This window comes from Chenopodium album, chromosome 14 (assembly GCF_948465745.1).
Source record: "Chenopodium album chromosome 14, dcCheAlbu1.1, whole genome shotgun sequence".
Taxonomy (NCBI): domain Eukaryota; kingdom Viridiplantae; phylum Streptophyta; class Magnoliopsida; order Caryophyllales; family Amaranthaceae; genus Chenopodium; species Chenopodium album.
In genome coordinates, this window is record NC_137847.1 from 40,037,776 (window position 1) to 40,052,717 (window position 14,942).

Here is a 14,942-nt window from a genome sequence, read left to right on the forward strand (position 1 = left end):
TGTTATTTTGTTTTAAAGATATGTTATTTCACTTAATATATTGGAGTACCATGAGCATGGTACTCCAGTAGTACCTAATACTAATTGATAAATGACAAGGAGAGTAGTTTTCTTAGTCATTATAATAACCATATTGAACTACTTTAACTCTTAAACTCTTTTTGTAGTCTTATTTTGCTCCAGTAGTGCAAAATCCATCCCTTCAAATGCTGTTACTTATAACCTTAAAACAATCATTGGCAATACCAAATAAAAAAATGAAATAAAAATCAACTAAATTGGTTGGTACTAAAACCACAAATAACAAAACATAAAAAGGATGTAAGATAAGTAAATAAAGTTATTGAAATATAATATATGGAGAAAAAATTTCTAATTTTAAGTTATACTTACAACTTCATGTATATATAATTTATAAGTGCTTACATAAAAATTTCATTATACTTTGGATAAGTCCCTGATCACTTCACCTAAGAAAATAATATTTCGTAAAAATATTTTCAATTCAAAAAAAATAATTTTAACCCAGTAAAGATAATTTCAGTTTAGTAAAAATCAGTAATTTTAAAGAATAAATATATCATAGAATTAGTCAAAATAATTTTTGTTTGACAAAAATAATTTCAATTCAATAAAATTTATTTCTGTTCAACAAAAATAATTTCAATTCAGTAAAATTAATTCTAGTTCAGCAAAAATAAGGTGAAGTGAATACCAATCTATGTAATACTTAAACATTTAGACCCTGTTCTTTTGAGCTACTCTGCTCTACTGAAATATGCTCTACTTAAAAATAATAATTAATAATAATAATAACAATAAGAATTAAAATTTAATAATAATAATTAATATATAATAATAATAATATTAAACTATAATAATAAAAATAATAAAAATTAAAATTTAATAATAATAATTAATATTAAATAAATAATAATAATTAATGTTAAATTAATAATAATAATAATTATTAATTAATAATAAAGATAATAAGTATTTAATAATAAAAATAATTAATATTTAATAATAATATTAGTAAATATTTATTAATAATAATAATTAATATTAAATTAATAACAGTAAAAATACTAATTAATATTTGATATTATAATAATTAATATTTGATATTACTAATAATTAATATTTAATAATAATAATAAATAATATTAAATTAATAATAATAAAAATTATAATGCGATAATAATAATAATAATTATTATCATTATTATTATGCTGAAATCTGCTCTGCTTTGCTAAAATTTACTTTGCTACGCTTTGCTCTACTCTGCAGTGCTGAAACATGCTCTGCTCTGCTTTGCTCCGCTGACCACTACTTTGATCTTCTCAGAAGCTTGAAAGATTAGGGCCTTATGTTTGTTCATTACTAAGGGTGCTAATTGAGTTCAGCAGCTTGCGAGCAACTCAAGCTCGACTCGGTCAAAACTCAACTTGAGTTAGCTCGACTCAACTCGAGATGTTCACGAGCACAAGTTGAGCAATCTCTAACTGAACTCAATAAGCTCGTAAGCAACTCGATAATATATTTTATAAATATAGAATTTACAAACAAAGTTACCATGTTTAAATGAGTTTGACACTTATAAGTGTTAATTTATAGTAACAAAAGAATATATAAAAAAAGAAAACAATTCAAAGTGAACAAAAAGAATATATAGCTAGAACCAAAACTTTAACGAGCTGATCGTGAGCTATTCGACTTGACTCGACTCAAAACTTTAATGAGCACGAGTCAAGCAGGTTTTATTAGCTCAAAATTTTAGCGAGCACGAGTTGAACACATGTAAAAAGTTTTCGAGTCGAGTCGAACACCCCTCAGCTCGAGATCAACTCACTCGATAAGCACCCCTATTCATTACACTAGTGACTTTTTTTTTTGAAGAAACTTTACACTCTCTACATTTTAAAAAAAGGAAATGTAAAAAATTTACTCTGTAGTTTTGTAATTTTCCCCTTATATCTTCATTTCATTTTTTAACACTTCTAATTTTTTCCATTTATAACAAATTGGTTTTATATGTTTGCCCCCTTACCCCATAAATTGACATACTTTTTTTTCCCCATAATCTTGCTTTTACAGTTTTACTACTTGCTATCATCATTTTTTCATAATTCTTACTCTCAGATGAATTTTTTTTAGATATACTCGGGGGTACCTAGAGTTATGTACACAAAAGCACCCAAGTTTTTTTTGTTTTTTTTTTTTTTATTTTTTTTTTTTATACATGTTGCTCATTTTAAAAGTTTTAAATAAGATTTTTTTTTAAAAAAAAAGAACAAAAATTACTCTCAGCCTCTCAGGTACATCTACCTCTATGTGTACCTAGTAATAAAAGAACCAATGAAATAGTAATTGTCAATAACACTAAAGTAAGAATGTAGTATGAAACACTTCCTCAATTTCAAAATAAATGCATCAACTTGATAGATGCATTTGTCAGCACACAAGTTTAACTATTAAAGCATCTTCAATGGTAAGTTACAACCTTGCGACCTTGTCACATTAGATATATTTGTAGCTACAAACTGCTCCAATAGTTAGTTGTAGCATATGCATGGAAAGAAAAAAAAAGTAGTTATTATAAAACATGCTATAATTTAAGTTGTTGATGTTATCTTTGAAAAATGAAGGAATATAGCTTATTTGAGCAGATTTGCTTAATCTAATTACATCAATTTTTCTATTTCTAATAATATAAGATGATCTTAATATCTCTAATAATCTGTTCATAAACATTATTAAAGCTTATACCCCATTTTTTCCCTAGTACTCCCTTCGTTTTAAAATACTTGTTCCACTTTTCTTTTCTGGCCGCTTTTAAATACTTGCTCCATTTCTTTATTTGGAAAGTTTTTAAAATATTTAATTTATTTATCTCACCTAGTGGACCCAACATAAATCATATTTTATTAATTTCATATTCTCTCTCCTCCAATTCTCTCAACTACTTTTGCTTTTTACAAATTTTTATTCTTTTGCCTACCCCACAACTTCTATATTTTATTACTTTCTCCAATTTCTCCTAAAACTCCGCACATAGAGAAATGGAACAAGTATTTAAAAACGGAGAGAGTATTCATTAAGATGTATCTACAAATTTCTTATATACTCCTCCGATTTTTTTGATTTTACACATTAGTAAAAATTATGATCAAATTGATGCATGTCACATGTGAATAATGCAAAAGGCTATCTGATTCATTCACTTTGGAGATTCGAGCCAGTTTAAGGCGGAAATCCCTTATCCTTTCCTCGTATCCTTTAAATGCCTATGTGAGATTCTAACTTAGTACATCAATCCTCCTTACTTTAAAAGAAACGAACCTCACATGGTATATGTGAACTAAACCTGGATTTAGATTATTTTTATCCAAACTTATTAAACTTTATTTTTTAGGGAAAAACTTAATTAATTTGTCAACATTATTTGAAAAAATTAATAAACTTGTCAACAATTCAATTATTTTTTATTTATTTTATTTTATTTTATTTTATTTTATTTTATTTTTTTTTGCTTTTTAAAAAATTTATAAGGGTAGTAGTAGAGTATTGGTATTATTAAATAAGTGTTCAATATGGTCCAAAACGGACTTCAAACCCAAAATTCAATAGAGTTAATAACCCCACCACACAACACAATAAACACTATTTCTCCTTCCTTTCTCTCTCTTCTCATCAATCATTTCTCACTCTTAAGCTCCCCTTTCTCGCTCTCTTTGTCTTCCTCCAATCATACATCACAACACTTTGAATTTTTTTCAACTCTACAATTACACCAACAATTCTACTCTAACAAGCAATCAATCCTTAATTCTCTATCAATTTTATTTATTCTTAGAGTAATCCTCAATTTCACCCTTTAATTTCCTCATTATATTTTATATAATTCCCATCAAATTCTCTTTCTTCACGTCTCTTTTTCTTCTCCCTTTTTCTGAAAGATCAGTTTTTTTTTTTTTGTTTTTTTGATGAATTAATTTCTTATATAAATATATAGATGCATGTAATTGCTTTTGCAACTATCTTCCTTTTGTCGTCTCCGTTGTCGTCGCCGTTTCCGTTGCCGTGGTTTCTTACTGAGTTCACAAGCTCCGACTTCGTTGACCCGTTTCAGGGTAATATTCTTTTTAGTTTTATTTTTGAAAAAAATTTTGTGGGTATTTCTGAATTTTTCATCTGTAATGTGAATTTGCAGTTTTGAATTCTGGGTATTATTTTTTTCCCCCAATTTCTGGGTTTTACTTGAGTTTAATTGGGACTGATTTTTTTTTTTTTTTTTTTTTTTTTTTTTTTTTTATTTATTTTTTTAAATTCTAATTTTTTTAAGGTATTGTGATATTTCTGCTTTTTTGTGTTAATTTTTGTGCATAATTTATTAATTTTAAAATTTTTGTACTTAATTAGTTATTTTTTGGACTTAATAGGGGATGATGATGATGATCCTGGTGTGATTGTGATAAATAATTTAATATTATTTGAAAATTGATCAAGGGTTTTGAAAATTGTATGGATTAAAAAAAAAAATTGGAAGTATGAAGTTAGTTGAGAATTGTAGCCACCTGTCCTTTCTTAGAACTGAAAGACTTGTTTTGCTGGGAGATTTTGAGTTAAGTTAACTTGTTTGACTTTGCAAATTAATGGTTTTCTTGCTCAACTGATACTTCACATGTTGTATATTGCTTCAAGTTTTAGTTTTGCTGATTTTATTATCTGGGGTTGTAATGTGTTCAATCACAGTTGAGAAACCATTTAAGTTTTGTGCTGGCAATTTGTCTGGTGATTGATTGATTGTTGACTTCGTTGGAACTCGAAGGTTGTTTAGTAATTTTCTCGTTTCGTTGACTCGTATGATCGCACAGTTTGTGTGCCTAGAATTAGTGGTTATCAATTATGTTGATTGTTTATTGGTGTTGGCTGCAAAGTGCAGATCATATACTTTTTTCTATTAGATAAATTGGATGATGTATGCCTTTTCTTATCTTTTCTGAAGTTCACCTTAACGCGTGGTGTAGGAATTGTTACCATATACTTTTTGCAATTAGATGAATTGGATGATATATGCCTTTTCTTATCTTTGCCGAAGTTCATTTTAAATGCATGTCAATGCTAGATTGATCTGAAACTTAAGCTTTGTTGATATTTGGTTTTCTGCACCACCCCCTCCCCACCCACCTGTGTCCAGGAGCATTGTCAGTTTGTGAGAATGCTAGGAATTTGAGTTCTGATGCTGTGATGCATATCTTTTGTATGTATATTATGATATCTTAACTTGATATGCCCTTCAATATGTTTGAGTTATTTGTAGCCTTTTGATGCTGCTATTCTAACATAGTGCTCTGAATTGGCAGAGAGTAATTAGATGGGTCAGCGTGCTGAAGATTCTGTTTTAGGTAAATTTTGAGATCATTTTTCTTTGCTGAAACATTTTGAAGATTGCCGTTTGATTAACAGTTGCAATATATATCTCTTTATGCTAGGCTCTTGGAATATTCCTTTAGCGGGTAAACCCAAAGAAATGGGAACTGGTGCGTGGAATATTCGGCGCAGCCCTATGTATCATACTTCAAGTGACGCTTCTTTATTTTCCAGCTCATTACCTGTTCTTCCTCATGAGAAATGTAAGTTTTAAAGACAACCACTTTGCCACTCAATATACTCTATGGAGTTCTGACCTTACTGCTTTGCTCATTTGCAGTAAGCGTAAATGATTCTGCCAATGGTCGGCAAGCTGTTGATGATGGTGCAGCAAACTTGGATAAAGTGGAGCAAGATGCTGAAGGGGTTGATTCACTCGATGATGATATTGTTAACCATACAATTGATTTTGTGCTACCCGGTGAAGATGCTCTCTTTGCTGATCTTGCGAATGATTATGATTTTACTGGATTGGCGAGCCAGGTGGATGATATGGAGGAGGGTGATTTTTTTGGTAACTTGGGAGGAATGGAGTTGGAAAATGATGTGCAGGATACCTTAAGCTTAGATATGTCCAAGTTTAGCCTCTCTGATGGCATAACTGGTAATGGAATGATTCAATATGGCCCTCCAAATGCTGGAGCAATTGCTGGAGAACATCCCTATGGGGAGCATCCATCTCGAACTTTGTTTGTTCGTAATATTAATAGCAACGTTGAGGATTCTGAATTAAGAAATCTTTTCGAGGTAATTTAGAGTTGGGTGCGATTAAGTACAGTACTTTTGCATCATTATTGATGTCCTAATCTGGTCTGCAAAGTTAGTGTAATCTACCAATCTTCAAGTATTACTAAGTGGCATGACTTTTGTTGAACATGTATTCTATCAGCACACACCATCTAATTATTCCTATTGTTTTCCTATTGGTTGACTTGTTTATTATTTTCCTTAGTGTATAACTATTGCTAAAATACTCCTGCTATCTGGCCCCTATATATATATATATATATATGGTGACATGTTGCAAGTCAACAAAACAAAAGGTCCAAAAATTTAAGTATTGAACATGCAACTATCGTTGAAATCTTATTTGCCTTTTGTTAATTTGTATGTGCCTTGTCTATTTGTTTCAGCCGGGATGCCAGGTTTCATCAATCATTTCTTTTAATGTTTTGCCTGTAAATTACATGAAACTCTGAAGAACTTGTGATTGAATTGTGATGAAAGTTGGCTGATTTTCTTTTTGTAATGATTGTGATCTTCTGGCAACAGTATATTTTTCTTATGTGTGTATTTTAAACTGTACGAATGCTGAGGTTTGATTTTTTTTTGTTATGTTGTTCAACAGCAATATGGTGATATCCGGACACTGTACACAGCATGCAAACATAGAGGCTTTGTGATGATATCATATTATGACATTCGTGATGCTCGATCAGCCATGCGAGCCTTACAAAATAAGCCATTGCGTCGGAGAAAACTTGACATACACTTTTCAATTCCCAAGGTTCCAGAATTTTTTTTTTTCTTAAATACTTTTCTTGTTTTTGCTTTTGGTAACCTTTCACAATCTCAAGTAATATTTTTGTTGAACATTTCAGGATAATCCATCTGAGAAGGATATTAATCAGGGGACGTTAGTAGTCTTTAATTTGGATCCGTCAGTTTCAAATGAGGAACTGCGTCTAATATTTGGGGCCTATGGAGAGGTCAAAGAGGTGATGGAGTTCTCCTTTTACATATGCTTTGAGTTTATTAGTTTTCATGTTTTGGTAGCCGACATTAAGCTTACTTCTTTACCTTGTAACAGATAAGGGAGACACCACATAAGAAGCACCATAAATTCATCGAGTTTTATGATGTCAGAGCTGCAGAAGCAGCACTCAGGGCATTGAATAGAAGTGACATAGCTGGCAAACGCATAAAGCTTGAACCCAGTCGTCCTGGTGGGACACGTCGGAAGTGCGTAGTTTTCCACTCTTCTACCCTTTTAAGATTGACTTCATTATATGCCAATTTTTTTTAACAGCCTTTATCATTACAATTTTCCTTATCTATATATGAATTTGTGAAATTTATCTATTATTTTTCTGTACTTGTTTACATGATATATTGATTTTCGTTTCTTAATTGTACCCTTCGTTCATGTAAAATGAGTGGTGTTACCATGCAATAATGATCATAATTGTCTTGCAGCATCCTGTCATTCTGTGAATGCGTTGATATATAGCTTTTGGCAAAATTTTCCATTTTTCCTTCTGTTATTTGTATTTAGAACTAAGGCTTCCTTCTCTTGATGCATATGCTCCTTACCTGTAGCCATTCTATCTTTGGGTGTTAATTGCTTTGCTATATGGCAGTGAAAGGCTATCTGCATTTGATGGTCTTCCTCAATACCTTATGATACAGTTAAGTGGGGTCTGGTGGTAGCCACTAGGGTTTATGTGTGTGTTTTCTTCCCTATTTTTTGAGTATAAGTATAAATGGTTGTGCCCTTTTAAATCCAATCCAATGGATGGATTTATTCTAGATTGTTGGATGTACTTCCTCCGTTTTTTTAGTTGCATCAATTTCCTAAAACGGAAGTTTCAAATTAGTTGCATTACTTTCCTTTTTAGTTAATAAACTCTCTCTTTCTCTCTTCTATCACATGTGTCTTTTTTTTACTCTCTATTTCTCTCATCTCCAAAAATTGCCTAAGAGTCCACAATTTGCAAAGTGATGCAACTTAAAAAAAACGGGGGAAGTATAATATTTGTCTCAATTTCTTTTACATACTAATCTTGATTAGTTTACTAAGATTCTTGTGTCCTAAACTGGTTGAGATATCATATTGACACGTGAAAAGTGTGCAAAGATTTTTTGTATAGGACTGTTGTCATAAGGGATATTATAACTTTTGCTCTCTTTGTGTTTTGGTGACCCTGTTACATATTAACCTGCATTTGTATAATTTGATGAGATTGTTGCACTGGAAGAGGAGGCTTCATTGTGTGATGAAGCTCCTACTGTTTAACATTTTGTTCTTGAATAAAGCTGACTGTATATGTATTAGCAGCTTGATGTTGCAATTGAATCAAGAGCTTGACCATGAGGAGTCTCGATTTCGGCATCATGTTGGCTCCCCAATAACCAACTCCCCGCCTGGTAATGTTATGATGTTGGTGTCTTCTGATATGGTAATAGGTTGCATATAATTATTTTATTTACCATGTGCCATGGAGCTAATATTGCCCCGTTTACATGGCAGGAAGTTGGTTGCAGCAGCTAAGCAGTCCTGTTAACCATAATGCTGTGCACGCTTTTAGCAGATCCCCTGGTTATAGGACAATGAGCCCTACTACCAATAACCATCTTCCTGGATTGGCATCAATTCTGCATTCTCAAGCTTCTGGCTCTCCAAAGCTCGCACCAATTGGCAAGGATTTTGGTAGGGGAAGCCATGTTGAGCAAATGTTTGCCAATAGTTCTGAGCAGAGAGCCAATTTACACACTCCCCATTCATTTCCAGAGCTGAAGCTGGGCAGCCAATTATCTGGCTCCATGTCATCATTTGGTGCATCAACTTCAAATGGATCTGCTATTGAAACACTGTCTGGGCCCCAGTTTCTTTGGGGAAGTCCCACCACTTTTTCTGAGAATGCTAAGTCAACTGCCTGGTCTGCTCACTCAGGGAATCCCCTAATATCTAATGGACATAGGCATGGGTATCCGTATTCTAGTAGACATGGCCCGTATCTTAGTTCAGTCCAGCATCACCAGCAGCATGTTGGCTCTGCTCCTTCTGGTATTCATCATCTTGAAAGGCACTTTGGATTTTTTCCAGAATCACCTGAGACATCATATGTGAACCCTGGTGGTTTTGGGGGCATTAATCGAGCTCCTAGCAATGGTAATTACATGATGAATGTTGGTCCTCGATCTGCTATGCATGCTGGTATTGCAGGAAACATGTCTGAAAGTAATTCCCCTAGTTTTAGAATGATGTCTTCACCGAGGCTTAGTCCTGTATTCCTTGGTAATGGTCCTTACACAGGGCAAGCAGTTGGAATTGAATCTGAGCGCACCCGCACTCGACGGGTTGAGAGTAACACAAATCAGGTTGATTGCAAAAAGCAATTTCAATTAGATTTGGAAAAGATTGCCAATGGCGAAGATGGCAGGACAACCCTTATGATAAAAAATATCCCTAACAAGTATGGTATTTCTGCACTTTATTAGAAGCGATATTGTATATCTTTTTCTTATTCTTTTGACTGATTAGTTTCTTTGTCTTGCATCTAGGTATACTTCAAAGATGCTGCTAGCTGCTATTGATGAAAATCACAAAGGCACTTATGATTTCATTTATTTGCCCATAGATTTTAAGGTATCTTTGTAGTTCACTGGAAGTGAACAGTTTTACTTAAAATTCAATTCCCATGCAAACTTTGATAATCTTTCCTAGCTGACTGTTCTCCGGGGTTGATTTTTTATGTGCAGAACAAGTGCAATGTGGGTTATGCATTTATCAATATGTTGTCTCCATTACATATCATCCCGTTCTATAAGGTACCATTTTATTTTATTTTATTTTTGATTTTGTTGCCTCCTCGGCATCCTGCTACCCGTATGCTATATGCTCTTAAGCAGGGCTTTAAACAAGTTCTGGCATTTAATCATATTGCTGATGTGTTTCTTAAGGAATGTAGCGTTGTCTATGATCAGGACTTTGAATTTGCTTCCATTTAACCTAAATACTTCGTATGTTAATGAGACTTGCAAGTTGCATCCATCCTCATCACTAGCAAAATTCATCAATCCTCATTGTTTCTCACAAGTTGCTAGTTTCTCTTCTGATTTCTTTTAGTTCTGTGTTTGTCAGATCATATGAAGTATTATGATCCTTTTGTATTGAATCTACCGATTTTTGTTTCGTGTGATTTAGGCATTTAATGGGAAGAAATGGGAAAAGTTCAATAGTGAGAAAGTTGCATCCTTGGCATATGCTCGCATTCAGGGAAGGACAGCCCTTATTGCCCACTTTCAGAATTCTAGCTTGATGAATGAAGATAAGCGTTGTCGACCAATTTTATTCCATTCAGAGGGTGACGAGGCTGGTGAGCAGGTACTTGCTTCCGTCTGAGCTTAATTTTCTATTTTTCTTTTAAAGTTCCCTTACGGCCTTACCCTTGGAGTCCTTGTATTGTTTACTCCTTTCCTAGAACACTTGTATTGTTTCTCCTGTTATTGGTTATTCCTTAATGAAATTAGAAGGTATTATCTGGTGCACCTTTCTTGTAGATCATCCAGGAGCATTTGCCTTCAACTAGTTTTAACATCCAGATGCGTCAGCCAAATGGGTCAGAGTCAGGCGAATTCTCAGGAAACAATGGAAATGATGATGTTGAAGAGAAATCAGATGAGCTTTTGTAGAGGTAGAAGGGCTCGGCATAATTATACTGCAGGCTGGCTAATCTGTGCTAACTTTCTCGTATATATGATGGTGAAGTGTACAAATTAGGAAGAGGTCGACAAAAAAAAAAAGTTCTAAAAAAATTGGACTTGGAGTGTCAGTATTTGTGTTTTGGATCCGGACTCCTGGTTTTTGCTTTGAAGCTCTAGAACCACCATGAGCAGCTACGATATGTCATGGTTGGCAAGATGGTTTAGGTGACCGAAGGCTGAACAGCTGGAAGTATTTTTTCATTTTTCTGGAAAAAAAAAAAAAACTTTGCTCAGCCATCGAGTGCCCTGAAGTTGTGAATAGTTTTCCCCCTACTCTGTTTTTTCACGTTGGGGCCCTCTAAATTTTTTGCTATTTCTGAGTTGGATCAAATTGTGCATAATTGGTATCCGTGATTCGGTCTGTCTTATGTTATGGCTCAAGTGTAATATTTTGAGAAATGTGTTAGCAATGCTATTTACAAGCCTTGTACAGTGGGAAATGACCATTGTCATGGAACTCGGAGACTAATATATATATATATATATATTTACAGTTAATTTATTATGTCTGCTCTCTGTTCTCTGTTTCTTCACAGCCTTTTATACATCGATAGTGGTGTTTCATTCCTTGCAGTAGTTACACGAAAGTCCTGACTTGGTTGTAGGAAAGTTTGAAGTGCGGGATATGTTTCTTCAGTCTTGCTGTGCTCAGGCAGGTATCTACATGTGACGTCTGGTTCTGTAATCTGAATTCAGAAACGGTTAATGCCTGATTTTAGGTGGAGGTGGGTTAGTGGTGAATGATCCGTTTTAGGATTAGAACTAGCATTTTAGCCTGTGCCTCTTTTTGGCAGCAGGATAAACAAGGAATTAACATTATTATTTCTAGCAGTAGAAGCTAGATTGTAGGTAGCTTTAGTACTACTGTAGAGAGACATACAATCAGTCGTACTGCAACTAGTCTTCTTCTTGACATTGTAGGCAATGTCCGACGGAGGGGGGACACTAATCTTCCGCTTCATTCCTGAATGGCACTTGGTTGATGTAGACTTCCTTCTGCTTCTTGATCTGGTTTTAGGACTTGAACTAGGTCCTTTACCTACCCTTTTGCACGACTTACCTTTCTTTCCATGTTGCTTACTTTCATGGCTAGCCGAGTTTGTTATCCCATGGCTTTCATCAATTCCCCTTGTAGGACCATCTTCCTCTTTCGAGCTGGTCTTTGCTCCGGCTGGTTCTTCGATCAACTTCTTTTCCATGGTCATTGTTTCTTGCATGCTGCTGTTTTGGTGGCTTTCAATTTTTCTGAACGCATCCTCGGAGACCGCTATTTCCCTCAACTCATGGTTGTGGAGTTCCTCCATCAAGATATTTGATTTTTCTTTGAAGGTTCGAACCTTGATAAAGGACAAAGAATGGGGATGATAAAGAGTTTCCTTGAATTTACTTTTGTGCATCTGTTCGGGATTCGTAGGGGTGGCAAATCGGGTCAACAGGTCAGGTTCAAATTATATTTCGGATCGATTTTGGGTTATGCTTAGAAGCTATAAATATAGTGTAGAACTCAATATTATGACTCCCTTCGTGGTTTAATAAGTATTACAATACTTGTACAATTTCCACTTTGACTGTTACTTGGATAATGTTAATGGGTAGGCTGCCTTCTCTCAGGGCAGCAGTTGACTATAAGTAGAAGACTGCTCTATGAGGGCTCTTATCAAATTCGACCGTGTTTTAATAAGTGTTACATTTCCTTTTTTGGCAAAAAACTACATTTAAATATTATATCTCTCTCTTCTCATGGTCCCCCACTTTACCTCACTACTACTTTTTTTTTTATTTTTTATTATTTTTATTTTTTTTATTATATCTTTCCTTTCACATTCATAACTTTTCAATAAAGTATTATCCCCATTATCTTTCTTTTATAATTTTTTAATACTCCAACTACCTCACTTACCTCTTATTTTATTTAAGTCAGTTAAATTGCCTAAAACTATGTGTCGAATTCGAGTTGTTCGGGTCGGATTCGATTTCTCTCATTAACTTCAGGTCAGGTTCGGATCGGGTCAGGGGTTGCTAGCTCGGGAGTTGGGAGATTGTTAAGAACTTGGAGGTCTTCTTGGTGTTGACAAATCTCAACTTATCTGAGGGACGAGCAACGTGAGGGGACTGGGGTTATTGTTTTATTGTATACTAGGATACAACGGTTCGGGTTAGGACACAGGTATAAGACGGACACGGGTTTGAAACAGGTGGGGCAAACTAGTGTTTGTAAAATAGGAGAAACGTGTAAGGCAAGTTACAAAGCATATAAACTGCTACCTCTAGTTCTTGTTACTTGCAACAATTTCTTAAACCGGATGATTTACATTACTTGCAACATTTTTTTTCTTTCCTTATTTAGTAAGTTTTTGGGTGGAATTTAACCAAAATACCCTTTTTTTTTTTAACCAACTTACTTATACTAATAGCAAAATATCACATTATCTTAAATATTTGATTAATTAACCTAACACTTCCCACCAAAATTACTCCCACCCATTCAAATTCCACATCTTCCTAACCACCACCATTGAATGCTTCAATGAAGATGGTTGGGTTCTTAAATTTCTAGAGATTTTTCCGAAATAAAAACCCAAACCCTAGGTTTTTTCTCACCCCCCCCCTCTCTCTCTTCACTTTCTGAGTTTCCTCCACTCCCTCTCCTCCAATTCTGTCTTAGTTTGTCTCTGTTCTTCACTATGACCACTCCAAACGATGATCATCCTGACCTTTTCTGCTACGAAACACTCAGATCTGGTGGGTCTAAAGCTAAGGCTCGCTCTCAAGCCACAAGATACAAGCCTCACCAAGGAACTGGGTGTATGAAACCAGTTCGTCGCGCTTCAATCATTGCAAGGAGGAAGATCCAAGGTGCAAAACTCACTAAGTACATCTCCAATGATGACGAGGAGAACCAAAGGCAGTTTGTGAGCCTAAGGTTGAAGATCAATTACCTATGGCCTTAGATCTTGTTGAAATAGCTGTGAAGGAGGAGACTTTGGCTGTTGTGGCCTGTGGCGGCCCCTGAAGGTGTTGCTAAGGTGGGTGAAGTCGGATCTGAGACTGGGGAGACTAACCCTATAGATCTGGTGGCTCAAGAGGTTGTGCAGCCTTTTGAGTCCCCTGAGGTCGAAGGCGAGAGTACTGTTAGGCCATCCATTGGTGCAAAACGCATCAGATCTGGGCTTCCTGATGGTATGGAGCCTGATAGTGTCTCTATGACATACTTGCATATTTACTATCCACGGTATTACATCCCTCCTAACTGATTCCGCATCGTAATCTCTAAACCCTATTTATTGTTGATTTTTTAATGATTTTGTTGTTGATGGTTGATTTTATGTGTTGTTGTTCTAGGAAATTTAGTTGTTGATGGTTGTTGTTATGATTTTGTTGTTGTTGGTTGAATCCCCAATGATTATCCGTTTTTGGTTTTTATTTGTGGTGATTTGAGTGATTATGCACTGCTTATGGACTGCTCAAGTTTAATTGATTATGGTTATCTGTTTTTGGCTTGTAATTGTGGCGATTACAGGTCATTATGCACTGATGTGGCCTGTTTCTGGTTAAATGATTATGGTACCCTGCTTTGGCCTTTTGGATTACCTGTTGTTATTGTTGTTGTTGGAAAGTATGCCTTACTTGAGTCATCCCCTGTGGTTAACTGATTGTGCACTTAGATCCCTATATATGGCTTCTTGTGTGGTGATTGGAGTTAATTTGGTGGTTATGTTGGTGTTGATCAGCAACCTTTGAGGCCCTTATGGTTGTTCTGTTGTTGATGCCTTGATTCACCTGCGCTTGAACTATTGTAGATGCATTGAGTCCCTTGCCCCTAATTGCATCAAAATGTTTGACATCCAAATGATGATGGGACCCATCTGATAGCTATTTGAGTAGGTTGGATGCTCTGGTTAGCTCTCAATGAGGTTTCTGTTAAGGTACCATCACTCATTGATGCTTTGACCAAAAAAACCCTATCTCATGGATATTGTGTACAAAAGTGTTGGTATTTTCATTAATGTCAAATGTGTGT

The 14,942-nt window shown here is 34.6% G+C and overlaps 1 protein-coding gene across 2 annotated transcripts; it reads left to right on the forward strand.

Moving 5' to 3' along the window:
* Window positions 1-3,684: 3,684 nt before the first annotated feature.
* LOC145580235 (protein MEI2-like 5) lies at window positions 3,685-11,426 on the forward strand. 2 transcript variants are annotated; one of them, XM_081637657.1, is made up of 13 exons: window positions 3,685-4,134; window positions 5,368-5,409; window positions 5,497-5,637; window positions 5,715-6,181; window positions 6,783-6,941; window positions 7,036-7,152; window positions 7,245-7,396; window positions 8,490-8,581; window positions 8,685-9,630; window positions 9,719-9,803; window positions 9,917-9,985; window positions 10,362-10,541; window positions 10,718-11,426. In XM_081637657.1, exons 2-13 carry the CDS (start codon window positions 5,379-5,381, stop codon window positions 10,847-10,849), a joined length of 2,571 nt encoding a protein of 856 aa, XP_081493783.1. In that variant the 5' UTR covers window positions 3,685-4,134; window positions 5,368-5,378; the 3' UTR covers window positions 10,850-11,426. The 2 variants fall into 2 exon arrangements, with proteins under 2 accessions (XP_081493783.1, XP_081493784.1); XM_081637658.1 differs by having other exon boundaries at window positions 8,493-8,581.
* Window positions 11,427-14,942: the final 3,516 nt, after the last annotated feature.